General features: G+C 44.4%; 1 protein-coding gene and 1 long non-coding RNA gene across 2 annotated transcripts in view; one reads left to right on the forward strand and one right to left on the reverse strand.

Annotated features, from left to right (window-relative positions):
* Positions 1-15,470, forward strand: part of clybl (citrate lyase beta like) — a 131,835-nt gene that overhangs the window by 66,697 nt on the left and 49,668 nt on the right. The window contains exons 4-6 of the mRNA XM_064944874.1: positions 941-1,042; positions 2,806-2,899; positions 12,239-12,406. Of these exons, the coding sequence (XP_064800946.1) occupies positions 941-1,042; positions 2,806-2,899; positions 12,239-12,406 (364 nt within the window). The remainder of the gene's footprint in view (positions 1-940; positions 1,043-2,805; positions 2,900-12,238; positions 12,407-15,470) is intronic.
* LOC135519944 (uncharacterized) lies at positions 7,191-10,316 on the reverse strand. The gene is made up of 3 exons (XR_010452320.1): positions 8,750-10,316; positions 8,167-8,659; positions 7,191-8,067 (listed from the first exon to the last, which is right to left on the reverse strand). It is a non-coding gene; the product is annotated as an uncharacterized LOC135519944 (long non-coding RNA).

A 15,470-nucleotide genomic window follows, 5' to 3' on the forward strand; every position in this document is an offset into this window, starting at 1 on the left:
AAAATTGACATAATGTTGAAATTAAACACACTTAAAGACGGGACCACATTTTGTTTTGTCTTCTTTTTTGGGGGGGTGTGTGTTGTGTATATGGACCATGTAGTGAAATGGGAGAGAGAGTCCAGAAGGCTTCAGAAGAAGGGGAACCCTGGTGATAATGTAAAATATAATTTCCTTCAGCTTGACGCTCCTCTCCACCTCTGCACTGCCTCTCTTCCTCTCGTTTGCACTGCCTCGTCACTCTCTCGCTCACTCTCTCTCTCTCCACAAAAGATCACTTGATGTATTTTTGTACAGGAATTAAAACGATGCAGGGAATAGGTATTGACAGTTGTTTTTCAATTCTCTCTCTACAATTGCTCCTTTTTGTAGCAAAACCTCAGTTTTATTATTTAAAGAGCCTTAATCCTGAATATTTTTCATGGTAGCAATTCCCTCTGACATTAACAGTTTGATATCTCTGTTTCCCCCCCATGTTTCTCTCCATAACTGGGTTTGTGTTAATGGCTACACTCCCTGAGTGTCTGTCCCTGAGTAAAATGCTAATGTTGTTGAACAGTTTGGGTTACGATGTATTTCAATTTGTGCTTATAAATGGATTATAGGCATGGTGATATGAACTTTTCCACCATAAGATTTGATAAATACACATATAAAGCCAGTTTTGATTTGAGATCTTAGTTAATGGTTTACATGTACATTTTACTTAATGTATACATGAACAAAATGATGATACCTCCAGCTTACCCTCATATATTGTTTGACCATGAATTGCGACTGTGCTGTTTGTGTATGCTGTGGCTGTCTCTCTTCTTGAGAGTAATGGCATCACTAGAAAATTGAGTATTGTGATTTCATATGTGCTTCTGTATTCAGATACGCAATAGTCGTAATTTGTGTGTGTGGTTGTGTGTGTGTGGCTTTTGTGTGTGTGTGACAGTTTGTTGACAGGTTTCAGCACCACTTGAATGGACGAGCGCTGACGGAGCCCATTCGCCTGGTCACCTTTGTGGAAACCGCTGTGGGCCTGCTCAATTTTAAGGTAAATTACAAACAAAACCACCAGGAAAATGCCTGTGTCAGACGTTTTACTACCTCATTCACTTTTTATTAAAGCTGGCGTCAGACAACACAACTCTTCAAGTGTCACCGTCCAGAGATTCAAAGCGTCCGGACAGTCTCTCTATACATCTCTCTCTCAAGGGTTCAACTCTTTTGTGTTTATTCTGGTTCAGGCATGATGGTAAAGGGCCACACCCTCTCATGCAATGCCATGCCAATAGGCCTGGCATTGCATGAGATAACAATCGATTTAACGCGTAAACTTTTAAAGGTCACGCCCCTCAGCCTGTTTGACCTAAAGTCATGAAATTCAGTACATAGGACCTTCTCACAGCAAACAAATTTGCCTCAAGGATCCATGAGGTCCACCATGATGGATTTTCCGCCATTTAGAATTTTGTGAAAAACACTTAAAACTCTACTCCCCTGGCACCGAATGACCGAACTATACAAAACGTAATATATGGCATCTAAGGACAAAGTTCCTAAAACGACCGATAAATGCATATAAATAAATCACGGATATTCGTATTGTAACAAAACAGTACACGTTCCAAATACTGTGAAGACTCAACATATTCAAGCATATTCAAATTGACTACAGTGGCGCTATAACAGGCACATGTTTATATATCTTAATCTGTTGGACTCAGATTGATGAAATTTGGCACACATGCTCAGGGATGAGTCTAGCTAACCTGTAAAATATGGTTCAGTTTTGCTGAATGCTGGCACTGTTATACATGACAAAGCATTCAAGCAAGCTCATTGTCTCATAGCGGCCATATTTTTTGAGCTTGAGTCCTGTAAAAAGTTGCATTTAAAGTCATGGGTACATAGAATATATATACATTTGGTGCCAATCAGTCCAGTGGTCCTGGAGAAGAAGACGTTTAAAGTAGTCAACATTATTGAAAATGGTCCAAAATACCTCAAAGTCATAATAATGACTTGTTCGATGTTGAGCTCTGATATTTGGGAAGCGTGGTAAACACTACAGAAGTAGCTCATCCTGGGGCAATGTGTCCATTTAGTCCTGATGGTGTCCTAGTGGGCACATAGCTAAACCGCGGCAATGTTGCTTGCAGCTTAAATTTGCATTGGGTCTCTTCTGAGTTTTTCCCCTCATCCAGACTCACTTTGACATGTTTTAATATCTAAATTGTGATTGTTTTGTCAAGCATCAAAAGAGGGTCTGGTTTTAGTTTGGGCCGACCTTCGTTGGTGAGGGGAAAGGGCACGGTTTGGGGGATTTTGGTGGGGTAACACGCTTTCCTCTTTCTTTTAATGTCTCTTTTGTGTGTGTGTGTGTGTGTTTTCTTTCTGGAGAACATTCTGTATCCTTAGCCAGACTGATTCCCTGGGACGGAACAGGGAAGTATGGCTGTGTCACAGTGAGAAGTGAAATTAATTTGGACGCCGACAAAAGCAGCAGACACATTCCGGCCGCTCCATGGCTAACACAATAGAGGATCACATTCCTAGGCCTTTTCCCCCTCTCCTCTTGCCGTGTGGTTGTCCCAGCTTCACACATTCTTCTTAGAAGGCGACAGTGTCTAAGACAGAGAGACAAGATGTGCGTGTGTGCGTGCGTTACAGTAGATAGTGAACACTATAAGTGCAGGTCTGAATGGGAAATATGACCTGCTTGACTGGGTGAGTTGACAGGGTTCATACTTTCCTTGGCTACAAACACACACACAAACACACTCATCTCTGTGCCTTTGTTGTGTCTTCCCCCAGGTTGTTTGTGAGGAAGTACGTCGTCTGGCTCCTGCAGTTGGCCTACACCATGACGGTGTGGTGTTTGGATCTGATGACTTCTGTGCCAGCATAGGTCCTCTGTCATCTCTTCCTCTCTCCTCTCACCTACAATCAATCCTTTTATAATCACCTCTCTTCTCCATCTATGCCATGTTCTCTGTCCCCTCCTCCCTTCACTGTCTCCTTTTCTCTGTCCCATCAGCCCCTTCTCTCCACCTCTCTCCTTTTCTATTACCCCCTTCTCTGTCTTATCTCACTTGTCCATTTCTCATCTTATAGTTCTTGGGCCAGACCCCCGAATTTGGGCCATCGGGCTCACTTGGGGTGACGATGTCTCATAGTGATTTTCTTCACATGACAGCTCGATCAGTTGTTCAATTTCACTTACAGTACCAGCATGTCAACTGAGCCAGGGGCTCCCGAGTGGCGCAGCGGTCTAAGGCACTGCATCTCAGTGCTAGAAGCGTCACTACAGACCCTGGATCGATCCCGGGCTGTATCACTACCGGAAGTGATTGGGAGTCCCATAGGGCGGTGCACAATTGGCCCAGCGTCGTCCAGGTTCGGGGTTGGCCAGAGTAGGCCTTAATTGTAAAATAAGAATTTGTTCTTAACTGACTTGCCTAGTTAAATAAATAAAGAATCACAGTCAAACGGATTTCAAACAGATTTTCCCTGCATGCTTGAGATCAGTTCATTCAGTTTCCAGTTTATATAGTGCATTCTGAAGGTTTTCAGACCCCTTGACTTTTTCCGCATTTTGTTACCTGACAGCCTTATTCTAAAATCGATTAAATTGTTTGTTTTTTCTCATCAATAACCCATAATGACACAGCGTTTTTTTAATTTTTGCAAATGTATTAAAAATAAAAACAGAAATAACTTCTTTACATGCAGTACCAGTAATTGATGTTTCAATTGATCATCCTTGAGATGTTTCTACAACTAGATTGGAGTCCACCTGTTGTAAAGGGTCGGAATACTTATGTAAATGTGATATTTCTGTTTTTTTATATATATATGACTTTGCAAACATTTCTAAAAACCTATTTTTGCTTTGTTGTTATTGGGTATTGTATGTAGATTGAAGAGGGGGGGAATTATTTAATCCATTGTAGAATAAGTCTGTAACATAACAAAATGTGGAACAAGTCAAGGGGTCTGAATACTTGCTGAATGCACTGTATATATACTGAACAAAAATATAATCGCAACGTATAGTATTGGTTTCATGAGCTGAAATAAGAGATCCCGGAAATGTTCCATAGACACAAAAAGGTTATTTCTCTCCAATGTTATGCACAAAGTTCTTTACATCACTGTTGGTGAGCATTTCTCCTTTGCCAAGAAATACTCCCGCGGCCCCATTTTCATATCAGGCGACCCCTAGTTTTGGAACTGCTGCGCTAAGGGCTGTCGACACCTGGAATGTGCAACATTTGCCCATTATTCTTTTTAAAATCATTCAAGCTCTGTGTTGATCATTGCTACACAACCATTTTCAGGTCTTGCCATAGCTTTTCAAGTTGTTTTTAAGTCAAAAGTGTAACTCGGACACTCAGGAACATTCACTGTCTTCTTGGTAAGCAACTCCAGTGTGAATTTGGCATTTTGCTTTACGGTCTTGTCCTGTTGAAAGGGAAATTAATTTCTGTGTCTGGTGTAAAGCAGACTGAACCTCTAGGATTTTGCCTGTGCTTAGCTCCGTTCCATTTTTTATCCTGAAAATCTCCCTATTCCTTAACTATTACAAATATGGAGAGCAGTACATGAAAATATGGAGAGTGGTGCACAGTAATGTGTTGTATTGGATTTGCCCCAAATGTAACATTCTGTATTCTGGACAAAAAGTTTGTTTTGCCACATTTTTAATAGTGTTACTTTAGTACCTTGTTGTAAACACAATGCATATTTTTGAATATTTTAATATGTACAGGCGTCCTTCTTTTCACTCTGTCACTTAGGTTAGTATTGTGGAGTATCTCTAACTTTTGTTGATCCATCCTCAGTTTTCTCCTATCACAGGCATTAAACTCTGTAATTGTTCTAAAGTCACCAATGGCTACGTGGTGAAATCCCTGATTGGTTTCCATCCTCTCCAGCAACTGAGTTAGAAAGGACAACTGTGTCTTTGTAGTGACTGGGTGTATTAATACATCATCCAAAGTGTAACTAATAACTTTATCAAAGGGATATTCAATATCTGCTTTTTACATTTTTACCCATCTAGCAATAGGTACCATTTTTTGCGAGGCATTGGAAAACCTCCCTGGTGTTTGTTGTTGAATCTGTTGTTGAAAGTCACTTCTCGACTGAGAGGCCTTACAGATAATTGTATGTGTGGGGTACAGAGATAAGGTAGTAATTTAAAAATCATGTTAAACACTTGCAAACAGAGTGAGTCCATGCAACTTATTATGTGACTTGTTATGCAAATGTTTACTCCTGACCTTATTTAGGCTTGCCATAACAAGGGGGGTTAATACTTATTTCTCAAGAAATTTCAGCATTTCATTTTTTATTAATTTATACAATTATTGAAAAACATAATTTCACTTTGACATTATGGGGTTTTGTATGTAGTACAGTGACAAAACATAGGAATCTAATCAATTTTAAATTCAGGCTGTAACACAAAAAATGTGGAATAAGTCAAGGATTGTGAATACTTTCAGAAGGAACTGAAAAATGTAACCAAATTTGAAAGCACCACCTTCAACTATTATTTAAAAATAGCCCATATTGTGACATTGACATATATAATGTGAGGCACCCGGGAGAGGAAGTCACTATCGGAACCGCTACATGATTGTCAAGAGAATAAGTGCCGCAGACAAGTAGGAGAACAGTGCCAGCCATCCCCTCGCACACAAACTGATTTGAGCGAGTGCAACCTTAGCATGCACCGAGAAAAAAAAAGACAACAAACGTGAATATCTTTTAATTCCTTGGGGCACGCTCTACCACTAAGGGACAGTTTAGTTGGCAGTCTTGTGTTCCAATTGTTTGTAGCGTGAATCGTTCCTCTTCACACCGAGGTGAAGAGCAAAATAAGTGAAGTAATGAATTTGAGCCTCACACTTATCAACTGTGTAAGGTGGGGCTTCCAGCGAGGTGTGGATTTCATTGGCTTTGTCAGGCATAAATGTAGATCCTTCAATCGAAGTTATGAGAGTGCGACTACCTATAGTATCTTTTGCTGAAGTTGACTGACTAAAAGGGCTCTTGTTGTATACTGATATTGTTTGTCATAGTGTAAAATCCCCATTGGAAAAATAAATGGGATGGAGGGATGAAAGAAAAAGTGATAACAGAGAAATATGACATTGCTGCAATGTTAACACACATTTTCCAACTCTAGGGACTAATTCCTCATTCATAACAACTGGGAACATAGAAAACACTGACTTTCAACATCAGTGCATTCAAGACAACTGGGAACTCAGGACTCGTTTTGAACGGTCATCCAACTCTGAATTTCAGGTGGGAAACTCTGGCATCTTTCTAGAGTTCCGACCTGAAAATCATTGATGTCATGATTTGACCTAGTTTTTTTCCCCAGAGTTCCCAGTTGTCTTGAAAGCACCAATAGACTTTCAAGAAAATCACTATGAAACATCGTCACTCCAAGTGAGCCTGGCTGCCCCCCTTGGCCCATGGAATATTATTATCTTTCTCCTCATCCCACCCATCTCTTCTTACTTATCCTTCTCTTTCCATATACACTGAGTATACCAAACATTAGGAACATTTCCTAATATTGAGTTGCACCCCCCTTTTGCCCTATAAATGGCCTCAATACAGATGTCGAAAGCATTCCACAGAGATGCTGGTCCATGTTGACTCCAATGCTTCCCAAAGTTAGCTGGATGTCCTTTGGGTGGTGGACCATTCTTGATACACACGGGAAACTGTTGCACGCGAAAAACACAGCAGTGTTTCAGTTCTTGGCACAAACCAAATTGTAATTCCTGGCACCTACTACCATACCCCATTCAAAGGCACTTTTTTAGTCTTGCCCATTCACCCTCTGAATGGCACACATACAATCCACGTCTCAATTGTCTCAAGGCTTGAACATCCTTCTTTAACCTGTTTCCTCCCCTCCAGATTCACTTATTTACCTGGTCAGTCTATGTCATGGAAAGGGCACGTGTTCTTAATATTTTGTAAACTCAGTGTATAGTCATATGTGACCAACCACTTGATTCGGTCTTATATAGCACAATTTAAAATTGTGTTTTTTACATTGGATGACACAGAGCTACAAAATGGTATATCATGCACTGCATTTTTGAGGACAATGGGAAAGTAATTCTGCTTTGAAAGTTGATCAACTTTTAACCTACATTTTGAGAAAATGGCCTTTGAATGTTTTGGTACTACTACTGGAGAACTCTCCTTTGTCTAGACGCATTCAGCATTGCTCACACTCTCTTAAGCCAGCTCCACCCATCTCTTTAAGGGTTCACGTGATGTCATGTGCTAAACAGTGAGTAGTGCCGTAAGGATGAAGACTAAAAGTAGTAGCCTACAATAAGGAAAAATTCCAGGTAAACAGAAAGTGTCCAGATAAAATATTTTATCAATATTAGATGACGTTTACCCAGACACACTTGTCTAAACTGATCGGTCATGTGAAAGGAATGCTATAACCCCAGCCACATATTGCCAAGTGGATGGGTCTCTACAGAAGGTGTAAACAGTACAGAGAAATGGTTACTTGCATAGCAGCAATATCAGAAACATATAGTGTCAATATATATAAAATAATATACAGTATGTACAAGAACAATATCAATAATGATATCAGTGATAGACGAGGTAGTTAAATGCACACATCAGAGGTAAAGTGGCTGAGAAGCGGGATAAATAAAATAGTAGCAGCAACGTATGGCCTGTGTGTTAGAAGAGAGTCATGTGAATAGAGGCACTAGAGATAGTGCTGATGACTGGTTAATCCGAACCACGCATGAACAAGGGAATCTATATTCAGAGAGCCTGTTTCTGTCCTGCCCTTGACTTTGGTGCAGGGCATGTGATGTCCACAGCCTCTTCATCGCAAAACTCCCTGATCTTCTCAAAAATATTTGTTTCTCTAGCTGTGTCCAGTCCAGGTGTTTCTTGTACAGGTAGATCATCTGGGAGGAAGGATGTCAGCATTGAGCAGCAGCTGAAGCCTGGTCCCGACAGTCCGAACGCTCCTTGGCGATAACAACACCAGGTTCCAGAGCATCGAAGCTGTAAAACAGAAAATAACAAAAAACATTGAGAAGACATTACAACCTTGCATAACATCAATTCACCTCCCGAGTTTAGATAAGAAGAATAACCTCATACATTGCAATGAAAATGTTATCCGCCTGAAGTGCTGGTACTGCTTGATCTGTGGCAGTGCCCTGAAGTACGGAGTCAGGTGTTGCCAGCCATAGCTTTCCACCAGCACCGTACCATCATCCAGTCCAACCAGCTGTGGGATGTTGAGCCCTGTCACAGTGCTGTCCTTCACAACACCAGCAATCTCAGACAAAGTCTATAAGGGCATCCGTGACAGAGAGGGAGAAAGATCTGATGAATCAGACTATGGTCTTTCTGAAGCTCTGCTTGATGAGGCCGAATCTCCAGTCGGGGGCAAACTTGGTGTGGCCTGTGATCAGGAAGTGAAGGTCCAGACTGTAGTGGAGCTTGTGCTTTTTCAGCTTGGCTGACTTAATTTGCAAATCTGAAGACCTTAGTTGTTCCTCTGGCATTGGCAACACAGGTCTGTCCTGGGCTTAGTGCTTCAGGAATCTCCACAGATTCCTGAAGGAAGACAGCCCGACTGCACTTACCTCTGGAAAATACAGAAATAATGTGAAATCAATAAAAGTTGTGCCAATCATGTTGGAGGTCAATTAAATAATCAAAACGTGTTGTTACATACCAAGTGTTGTCATTGATTCCTTGTAGAGACGCCACACTGCTGCTTTTGTCACATGGGATGGCAGGAGCTTTCCACCAAAGTGTTTGTGTCCTAGGTGGCGTCCTGGTAATACTATTGTATTTTCCTCTGCGTAGTTGTCCTTGCAAGTCCTCGTGCTTCGGGTGTAACGTGCTTGCTTGGGCCAGCTCTCTTTTTGATAGGAGACATTAGACCATTCTCCTTCTATGACTGGTGGAGGAGAGTCAGGCGTGTTCTACTGATGCTGAAAGACAAATTCCAGATGCAAATATTTTTGCATTATAATACAATAGATGGTCGTAATCACCGTCAGACACACCTGGCTAACTTGATGGGTCGTCAGCTAGCTAGCTAACAGCAAGCTTTAACTCGGGGTCTTTTGTTTAGACATGTAGCTAGCTAGCTAAACAATGAACCATAATCCCAATCCATAGATTACTAGCAATACAAACCAATTGTCATAGCTTGCTAAACCAAACAGGTTCAATGTTAGCTAGTTAGCTAGCTAACATTATCCTATAACTAGCAATGCAAAATGGCATTCTGAGATAACATCACTACACAGTTCATACACGTAATGTTGGCTAGCAAGCCATCCAATGTCAGCTAGCTAGCTAACAGCAAGCCTTAACTTGCAATGAAAACAACTTTCTGACAAAATTAGAAACGCATAATATCTGAAACTGTAGCTAGATTCGTACCCGTATACATGGATGAAAGCTTCAGGGCAGACTGCAACCCCTTACATTAAATAAGACGTCCTGTGTCGTTTCCATTTTGTTTATACAACTTGTTTGGTCACTTTGGTTCACACTGACCGTTTGCAATGCCATAAGATTCATCAGATCTTTCTCCCTCTCTTTCTCCCTCTCTGTCACGGATGCCCTTAGTTTGAAGATGTATTCCAGAGACAGGTTTTTTATACAACAGCCTTCTGTGTTCTCTTTTCAACTCCCTATGCATTTGCAATCAAACGCCAGAATTCTATTAATCTCCTTATCATACTCTGCCTCTACCAGACATTCCACTGATGTCAAAACTCGGTCAACTTCTTCCATGACAACAACACTGTTGATCGTCGTTTCTTCCCCATCACTGCGTCAGAAGACTCCACAATGTATTCTTCAATGAAAATGTTTTTACCTAAATCAGGGATTTCCTCATTGTCTGATTCGTTTTCAGATTCAGAGAGAGTCAGCATGGCACGATCGTCCTCCAGAAAGTAGTCCATCACAACTTTTTCCCACTGACCTTTGTCGATAGTGCCTGATAAATTCAGGGCAGCAATAGCAACATATTTGCTGTTCTCCATGGCTAACATTATATCTTTAGAAAAAACTGCAGTAGAAAGGATAATCTACACATAACGAGCAGCTCATTTTTAGATGCCATTTAGATGGCATATTTTTTGTATGCCATCTGTAAATACGAATAAAGTTGTTAAATTACGAGCCTAGTTGGTTTAGCCCCAGAAAAGGACATGAACCTTCCCACTAGCCATGATTGGCTGAGCTAATGAGTGGGCTGGACATGCAGAGAGACGAGTTTAAGATTGGGTCTGCGGTGTAGCATCTTGTGTCTAATAAATTCAGGGCAGCAATGTTACTGAGAGCAGTAGCAACATATTTGCTGTTCTCCATGGCTAACATTATATCTTTAGAAAAAACTGCAGTAGAAAGGATAATCTACGCATAACGAGAATCCCATAACAGATGGCATACAAGTTCATTATTAACCTCTCTAGGATACGTGGGATGGTAGCGTCCCACCTGTCAACAGCCAGTGAAACTGAAGGGCGCCAAATTCAAAACAACAGAAATCCCATAACTAAAATTCCTCAAACATACATGTATTTTACACCATTTTAAAGATACACTTGTTGTAAATCCAGCCACAGTGTCTGATTTCAAAAAGGCTTTACGACGAAAGCAAACCAAACGATGTTATGTTATGTCAGAGCCAAGTCACAGAAAAACACAGCCATTTTTACAGCCAAAGAGGAGTCACAAAAAGCAGAAATATAGATCAAATGAATCACTAACCTTTGATGATCTTCATCAGATGACACTCATTGGACTTCATGTTACACAATGCATGTATGTTTTGTTCGGTAAAGTTCATATTTATATCCAAAAATCAGAGTTTACATTGGCACGTTATGTTCACTAGTTCCAAAACATGCTGTGATTTTTCAGAGAGCCACATCAATTTACAGAAATACTCATAATAAACATTGATAAACGATACAAGTGTTATTCACAGAATTAAAGATATACTTCTCCTTAATGCAACCGCTGTGTCAGATTTTTTTTTACTTTACGGAAAAAGCATACCATGCAATAATCTGTGTACGGCGCTCAGATTACAAATCAAGCCAAATTGATATCCGCCATGTTGGAGTCAACAGAAGTCAGAAATAGCATTATAAATATTCACTTAACTTTGATGATCTTCATCAGAATGCACTCCCAGGAATCCCAGTTCCACAATAAATGTTTGTTTTGTTCGATAATGTCCTACATTTATGTCCAAATTCCTCCTTGTTTTTAGCTCGTTCAGCCCAGTAATCCAACTTCATGACGCACGAGCAGACGAAAAGTCCAAAAGTTCCGTTACAGTCCGTAGAAACATGTCAAACGATGTATAGAATCAATCTTTAGGATGTTTTAACATAAATCTTCAATAATGTTCCAACCAGAGAATTCCTTTGTCTTCAGAAATGCAATGGAACGCAGGTCGCTCTCACGTGAACGCGCGAGACTGAGCTCGTGGCTGCTGGCAGACCTCTGACTCAATCCCCTCTCATTCGTGCCCCACTTCACAGTAGAAACCTCAAACAACGTTCTAAAGACTGTTGACATCTAGTGGAAGCCTTAGGAAGAACAACATGACCCCATAGACACTGTGTATTCGATAGGGCAATAGTCAAAACTACAAACCTCAGATTTCCCACTTCCTGGTTGGACTTTTTCTCAGGCTTTTGCCTGCCATATGAGTTCTGTTATATTCACAGACATCATTCAAACAGTTTTGAAAACTTCAGAGTGTTTTCTATCCAAATCTACTAATTATATGCATATTCTAGCTTTTATGGCTGAGTAGCAAGCAGTTTAATTTGGGCACGCTTTTCATCCAAAATTCCCAATGCTGCCCCCTACCCTAGAGAAGTTAAGGCACATGAAAGTTCAAGTGTTCCAGAAGGCATTTCTGCCAAAAACGCTTTTTGATAAATAAATAAAAACATTCAAATGGTTCTCCTGTGAAGTTGTGACTTGCAACATACGCCTAGTTTCCTGAAACGGGTCACATATAAGCATTATGTTTCCCTGTATGGTAAACCTGTGTGCTATTTGCTCACAGGTATATTTTCCTGTCTATATTCCTATAAGCCACTTTGGATAAAAGTGTCTGCTAAATGGCATACGTTATAGTATATATTATATATAGTTATCTGTGTCTCCCTCTGTCCAGGTGCCACACGGACCAAGGATGCCAGGGAGCTGCTGTATGCCCGTCAGAAGGTGGTAGTGACAACCAAGGCCTTTGGTCTACAAGCCATAGACTTGGTCTACATAGACTATAAGGACGGAGAGGGTCTACGACAGCAGGCAAGGGAGGGAGTTCTCATGGGCTTCACAGGTAAATTGAGCCTCCCTCTCAGGCAAGGGAGTCATGAGAAAAGGATAGGTTATTTTAAGCTTAGGTGTTAAATTTAAGGTTACAATTAGGGTTATGTTAAGGTTTAGGGTTAGGGAAAATATAATTTTGAATGGATATACATTAGATCCACACGAGGATAGAAGAACATAACGTGTGTGTGCTCGTGTAGGGGTGTTAGCTCCTAGCATAGTGAAGCTCAGTGTGTCTAGCCAGGCAACTGTGTGTGTGCATGTGTGAGTGAGTGTGTGAGACATGGTGGAATCCCAAATCATCCACCACCATCTCTTATTAGTTTTTTATTATTTACATTTTGCAAGTTATTTATTGAAAGAATCTTGTGAGGAATGAGAATAATGTATTACATATAGTTGCAATATTGTGATCTATTACCATCTTGCACAGTCATTTTTCAGCATTTTTGTTCTGGTCTATTTGAGTGTTCTATGTTATGAGCAATAACCGTTGATGGAACCATGTAACACTCCGTTCTAGTGAATGACTAGCATGATTTCACACTGGCATTCACCTTAGTTCGCTAAGTCCGAGAGTCGGACCAAAATGCGGCGTGGTTATTTAGATACATCTTTAATGAAGATGAAACACGATCAATAAAAAAACAATAAACGTAACTTGAAAACCAAAACAGTTTGCACCAGTTTAGGCTAACACAGGAACAGGAACAATCACCCACAAAACCCAACACCAAACAGGCTACCTAAATATGGTTCCCAATCAGAGACAATGACTAACACCTGTCTCTGATTGAGAACCATATCAGGCCAAACACAAGAAACAGACAAACTAGACACACAACATAGAATGCCCACTCAGATCACACCCTGACCAAACAAAACATATAAACATACAAAGCAAACTATGGTCAGGGTGTGACAGTACTCCCCCCTCAAGGTGCGGACTCCGGCCGCAAAACCTGAACCTATTGGAGAGGGTCTGGGTGGGCATCTGTCCACGGGGGCGGCTCTGGTGCTGGACGTGGCCCCCACTTCACCATAGTCTTAGTCCGCTTCCTTGGCCTCCTAACCACTGCGACCCTACTACATGACCCCACTGGACTGAGGGGCGGAAGCTCGGGACAGAGGGGCAGAAGCTCTGGACAGAGGGGCAGAAGCTCTGGACAGAGGGGCGGGGGCTCTGGCACCTATGGGCTGAGGGGCTCTGGCGCCTCTGGGCTGAGGGGCTCTGGCGCCTCTGGGCTGAGGGGCTCTGGCGCCTCTGGGATGAGGGGCTCTGGCGCCTCTGGGCTGAGGGGCTCTGGCGTCTCTGGGCTGACTGGCGGCCCCTGGCTGACTGGCGGCACTGGCGGCCCCTGGCTGACTGGCGGCACCTGGCTGACTGGCGGCCCCTGGCTGACTGGCGGCACTGGCGGCCCCTTGCAGACTGGCGGCTCTGGCGCCTCTGGGCTGAGGGGCTCTGGCGCCTCTGGGCTGACTGGCGGCCCCTGGCTGACTGGCGGCACCTGGCTGACTGGCGGCACTGGCGGCCCCTGGCGGCACTGGCGGCCCCTGGCTGACTGGCGGTCCCTGGCTGACTGGCGGCCCCTTGCAGTGGCTCTGGCGCTCTGGGCTGAGGGGCTCTGGCGTCTCTGGGCTGACTGGCGGCCCCTGGCTGACTGGTGGCACCTGGCTGACTGGCGGCACTGGCGGCCCCTGGCTGACTGGCGGCACTGGCGGCCCCTGGCTGACTGGCGGTCCCTTGCAGTGGCTCTGGCGCCTCTGGGTTGAGGGGCTCTGGCGCCTCTGGGCTGAGGGGCTCTGGCGCCTCTGGGCTGACCGGAGGCCCCTGGCTGACTGGTGGCCCCTGGCTGACTGGCGGCACTGGCGGCCCCTGGCTGACTGGCGGCCCCTGGCTGACTGGCGGACCCTGGCTGACTGGCGGCACTGGCGGCCCCTTGCAGACTGGCGGCACTGGCGGCTCCTTGCAGACTGGCGGCGCTGGGCAGACGGGTAGCTCAGGCGGCGCTGGGCAGACTGGCGGCACTGGCGGCGCTGGGCAGACGGGTGGCTCTGATGGCGCTGGGCAGACTGGCGGCTCAGGCGGCGCTGGGCAGACGGGTGGCTCAGGCGGCGCTGGGCAGACGGGTGGCTCAGGCGGAGCTGGGCAGAAGGGTAGCTCAGACAACGCTGGAGAGGAAGGCTCTGACAGCGCTGGACTGAGTAGCTCTGCCGCCTCTGGAATGAGGCGCTCTAGCGCCTCTGGACTGAGGGGCGAGAGCTCTGGCAGCGCCAAACAGGCGGGAGACTCCGGCAGCACTGGAGAGGAGGAAGGCTCTAGCAGCGCTGGAGAGGCGGGAGACTCCGGCAGCGCTGAAGTCTCCGGCTCTAGCAGCGTTGGACAGGCGGGAGCACCTGTAAGGATGAGCCGGATAGACAGCCTGGTGCGGGGGGCTGCCACCGGAGGGCTGGTGCGTGGAGGTGGTGACGGATAGACCGGACCGTGCAGGCGCACTGGAGCTTTTGAGCACCGAGCCTGTCCAACCTTACCCGGTTGAATGGTCCCGGTCGCCCTGCCAGTGCGGCGAGGTGGAATAGCCCGCACTGGTCTATGCAGGTGAACCGGGGACACCATGCGCAAGTCTGGTGCCATGTAAGCCGGCCCAAGGAGACGCACTGGAGACCAGATGCGTAGAGCCGGCTTCATGGCACTTGGCTCGATGCCCACTCTAGCCCGGCCGATACGCGGAGCTGGTATGTACCGCACCGGGCTATGCACCCGCACTGGGGACACCGTGCGCTTCACAGCATAACACAGTGCCTGCCCGGTCTCTCTAGCCCCCCGGTAACGACAGGAAGTTGACGCAGGTCTCCTACCTGGCTTCGCCATACTTCCTGTGAGCCCCCCCCATACATTTTTGGGGCTGACTCTCGGACCACGCCACCGTGCTTGTCTCTCCAACTCCATTCTCCTGTAACCCTCTTCGCACTGCTCCAGCGAATCCCAAGCGGGCTCCGGCACTCTCCCTGGGTCGACCGCCCACCTGTCCATTTCCTCCCAAGTCGTATACTCCAGACTTTGTAGCTGCCGC

The sequence above is a fragment of the Oncorhynchus masou genome, chromosome 29 (genome assembly GCF_036934945.1).
Source record: "Oncorhynchus masou masou isolate Uvic2021 chromosome 29, UVic_Omas_1.1, whole genome shotgun sequence".
In the NCBI taxonomy this organism is placed as follows: Eukaryota; Metazoa; Chordata; class Actinopteri; order Salmoniformes; family Salmonidae; genus Oncorhynchus; species Oncorhynchus masou.